The sequence below is a fragment of the Mus pahari genome, chromosome 2 (assembly GCF_900095145.1).
Source record: "Mus pahari chromosome 2, PAHARI_EIJ_v1.1, whole genome shotgun sequence".
NCBI classification, from domain to species: Eukaryota; Metazoa; Chordata; class Mammalia; order Rodentia; family Muridae; genus Mus; species Mus pahari.
In genome coordinates this window covers 140649570-140653745 of record NC_034591.1, presented here as the reverse complement: position 1 = coordinate 140653745, position 4176 = coordinate 140649570, and the positions used below count along the sequence as shown (strand labels likewise).

Sequence of the window (4176 nt, the reverse complement as noted above, 5' to 3'; positions counted from 1 at the left end):
AAAAAAAAAAAAAAGAAGTGTTAGAGAGCATGGAATGAAGGGAGCCAAGGAGCGGCGTGAGAGGCAGCCCAGGAGTCTGCAGACCTTGTGGTCTCTCTGTGTTCACAGCCACAGACCCACCCCAAGCATTTTAGCACAGATAATTACGAGGGTGGGCAGGAAACTGCAGCTGAGACGTGCAAATGTGATATGGGGAAAGGAAAGCCACCAGTAAAAAATGTATATTAAGACAAGCATTGAGAGGGAAGGCTGGATGGAGGAGAGGGATGGAGGGGATGGGAAGGGGAAGAGAAGCAGGGTAGTATGGGAAGACTCAGTCTCAGACTGTGGTGTTCTGCACCTAATGCTGTTAGCTGCCAGCCAGGACTGTTCCCTTAGCCACTCAACAGCCTGAGCATGGTCTCAGATGGGTCTCAGATGAGTTAGGTCGGAGGGTTGTACAAGAGGGCGTAGTAACTGGTTCTCAGAACAGAGTCATCATTCAGAGTTAGGGACATTTTCTCTTGCCAGAAAAAGATGAGCTTACCATCACCTACCTGCCTTGCTGAACGGACTACTAAAGAAGGTTCTTCAGGAAGAAGGAAGTTAAACCCAGAGAGAACATGCTAGGAATAAGAATCAACAGAGAATTTGCTAGCTGTGAGGTGAATGTGAACAGGCAGTGACTTCATAAGGCAATAACAATGATAGCGAGAAATTAAAGAGTTAAAATAATAAACAGGGGGCTGAGGCAGGAAGATGGGCAATGCATACTGTATGGTTTCAAGAAAAAGACGTAAAAGAGAGAACACGGTGGAGCCAGAGTTCTAGACAGTGATGCACAAAGGACGATGACAATCGCAGAGAGTATTTTAAGGTTCTCATATTCTTCAGACTTCAGACAAAAGTGCAAAGAAAAATGTGAAGAACAGGGACTAGTAAAGCCAGAATTCAGGGCTGGGGTGTAGCTCAGCTAGTAGGGCGCTTGCCCCATGCCCAAAGCTCTGGGTTGGTCCCTTGCCCCATGTGAGGCTGATTGTGGTTGGGTCATGGCCAGTAATCCCCGTACTTAATACAGGAGGTCAAAGTAAGATGGGTTCAAGACCATCCTCTGCTACACATTGAGTTCAAGGCCAGCCTGGGCTACATGAGACCCTGGCTCAAGCAAACAAATTACCAGAGGGCAGCATGTATATAAAATTAAAGGCTATGTAAAATAAGGGGCTCTCAATAATCTGTAAGTCCAGCCTCAGGGGATCTAATGCTGTCTTCTGGCCTCCAAGGGCACTGCATGAACATACTAAAGACATGTCTGCATACTTACAGAAGACACACTTACATAAAATGAAAAAATTTACTCCTCACAAAGAAAAGACTATGTAATAAAATAAAATTTAAAATGCCTGTATATTCTTATTTGTAAATATGACTATCTGTGAAAAGTGACCCCTAATTAGGATACTGGTGACCTCTGGGGAAGAAGAGAGAGGAGAGAGGCTGAAGCGTGGCCCGTGGGGCTCTGTCTCTGTATCTGCTTTATGTCTTTAACCATTTCAACACTGTGGAGTAAACGGGGCATTAGGATAGGCGGAGCTGACTAGAGTGCAGGTGTCTGTGCATTAGCCTCTCCGGGTTTCTATATGGTTGCAATTTTCATTTAAGAAGAAAAATCCTGATGCCAGGTGACTAAAAAGTATGGGTTTTGCTCTTCCCACGGCAGGGTGACATCCCTCAAGGCACACAGTCCCTGCGACAGGGCAACTTCCTTCCCATTCCGTTCCCAGAATCAAAAGGAGCTGTAGAGTCAAAAGCCACGAAAGCTGCTAAGACCTTTAGTACACATCCTTCAGAATTGAGCCAATGGACACTCTCATTATTTTCTTATTATTTGATAATGTATCTAGAAAACAGCAATAGAATTAGTGTTTTAATAGTCAATATTTGTTTTTAAGAGAATATTTTCTAATGTTGTCCATCTAGATTTCTAATTTGAATTTCTTGTTTGTATATTCAGGTCATTTAGTTACATACATACATACATACATACATACATACATACATATATACATACATACATACATACATTTGGTTTAAACCTAGAGCCTCATGCAACGCTAGCATGCTGCCACTGAGCTGTGTCTCCACACTTTTCTCCCTTTCTCATTCTGACACAGGGTCTCACTACATTGCCCAGGATGGACATTCAGTCTGTAGCCCAAGCTGGCCTTGAATTTGAAGTCCTCCTGCCTCCGTCTCCCTAGTAACTGAGATCATTTTCACCTGAGATGCTCGTCTTCCTGTAATATGGGAAAGCTCATGAAAGGCCCAATTTTTTCTCTCTCTCTTTTTTTTCCCCCTCACATTAATACATGGATCCTTTCCCAGTTCGTCATTCACCTTTAATATTGCCCCATGATGAGTTTATTTGCGTGCTTGTTTGTTCTGTGTCTGGGGACCTATTTGATGTTGTCGTCTTAGGGGGCTGAGTAGCTGCTTCAAGATGCAGCAAAGCAAAGAGAAGGCCGGTGAGGCTCCACCTGCCCTTCCTCCGGGTTAGATATCTAATTGCAGCTTTGCTCTGAACTGAGGGAGTTTCCAGGGCTAAAACTGGGACAGTTCTCAGCAACTTGGACAGTTGGTCACCTTACCAGACCCCTAGCCTTACCAGTTTCTCAGCCTGCCTTCAAAAGATAGTTCGAACGTTTTTGAACATTCATCGCCAAATCCACTGTAGGGTGCTTTCATTTACACCTTCATTTACAAGTTAATCGAACGCCCTCTTCTTACATCTAGCAACCATCCTGGGTACCAAGGAGGTGGAAACCAGACAGAAGCGGCTACAGTATAGAGTGACCGCTGAGGGGGCAGCAGAACAAGGCGGGCTTCTCCCTGCTCGTGGCTCTCCCTGCTCGTGGCTCTCCCTGGCAGAGGGTTCTCTTTCTCTCAGCCCCCAACTCCACAACAGTACGATAGGCTGTCTTCGATGCTGTAACAACGTACCTGACCAACGCTACTTTTAAAGATAAAAAGGGCTTTCTTGCAGTCCCCAGGGTGGAGGCACGGCAGCAGGATCTGGAGGCAGCTGGTCGCATTGCATCTCCGTCAGAGGCAGAGAGAGATGGGTGCTGGTCTCAGTTCCCTGTCTCCTTCTCATGCAGCCCAGGCCCCCGGCCTGTGGGATGGTACTTATATCCTACAATGAGGGTAGGCATCCTCACCCCTATTAACCCAATCTAGAAACCATCACAGAAGTGCTCAGAGGTTATTTCCACAGTAATTGTAGGACTCAGCAAGCTGGCAATCAGGGTGAACCCTTGGGGCTGGAAGGATGGCTCAGCGGTTAAGAACACTTACCACTCTTAGGTAGAACTGGGGTTTGGTTCCCAGAACCCATGTCAGGTGGCTCATAACTGTCTAAAACTTCAGTTCCAGGGTATCCAACATCCTCTTCTGGCCTCTTCTGACCTGCACACACATTGTGCACATAAACTCATGCATGTTACACACATAAAAACACATACACATAAATAAAAGATAAATTAATTTTTAAAAACATTACTCACCATCAAGAGCCAGCAGGCATAGTAATTACTCACCACTAAGATAAACTGTGTAAAGGAAATAAATAAAGGAGGAGGTTCCTTGAGCTCAGAGTTTGAAGGGTCCATCCTTTACCGAAAGCAAGGCACAGCGTGATGGTGACTCCCAACAGCAGCAGATGTGTGAACTGGAGACCAGCCTGCTCAACTCAGTAAGTTCCAGGCCAGCCAGTGCTACACACTGAGACCCTAAAAGGGGGGAGGGTGTTAAGTGATAAGCCCAGTCTGTTATATTACATTATAGTCACACAAAAGCAAGAGCTGGGTTTTGTCACTTTACAGGTGAAGAAGATGCTGACGCAGAACCAGGCAATGGCACCATTGTAGAGTCACAGAGCTATGGAAAGACAGCTGACGACCTCACCTCCCTCTGATCACAAGTCTCTCTTCCTTTCTAGCCTATCCTGTCTTTATGTCACCTTTGTATGTTCCGGTAGCGAGAACCAGTAACTACACTTGGGAAATTGCAGACAAGAAGTCTGCCTAGGGTCCTGCTTCATCCAGCATCTACAACTATAAATGATAGGATATTTTGTATTCTCTCTCTCTCTCTCTCTCTCTCTCTCTCTCTCTCTCTCTCTCTCTCTCTCTCTCTCTC

General features: G+C 45.5%; 1 protein-coding gene across 1 annotated transcript in view; it reads right to left on the bottom strand.

Moving 5' to 3' along the window:
- The window catches only part of Vwf (von Willebrand factor), a 154417-nt gene that overhangs the window by 140013 nt on the left and 10228 nt on the right, over positions 1-4176 (bottom strand). Inside the window, exons 3-4 of the mRNA XM_029534982.1 lie at positions 3543-3587; positions 3334-3444 (exon numbers count right to left, since the gene is read on the bottom strand). Coding sequence (XP_029390842.1) covers positions 3334-3387 — 54 coding nt within the window. The 5' untranslated portion in view covers positions 3388-3444; positions 3543-3587. The remainder of the gene's footprint in view (positions 1-3333; positions 3445-3542; positions 3588-4176) is intronic.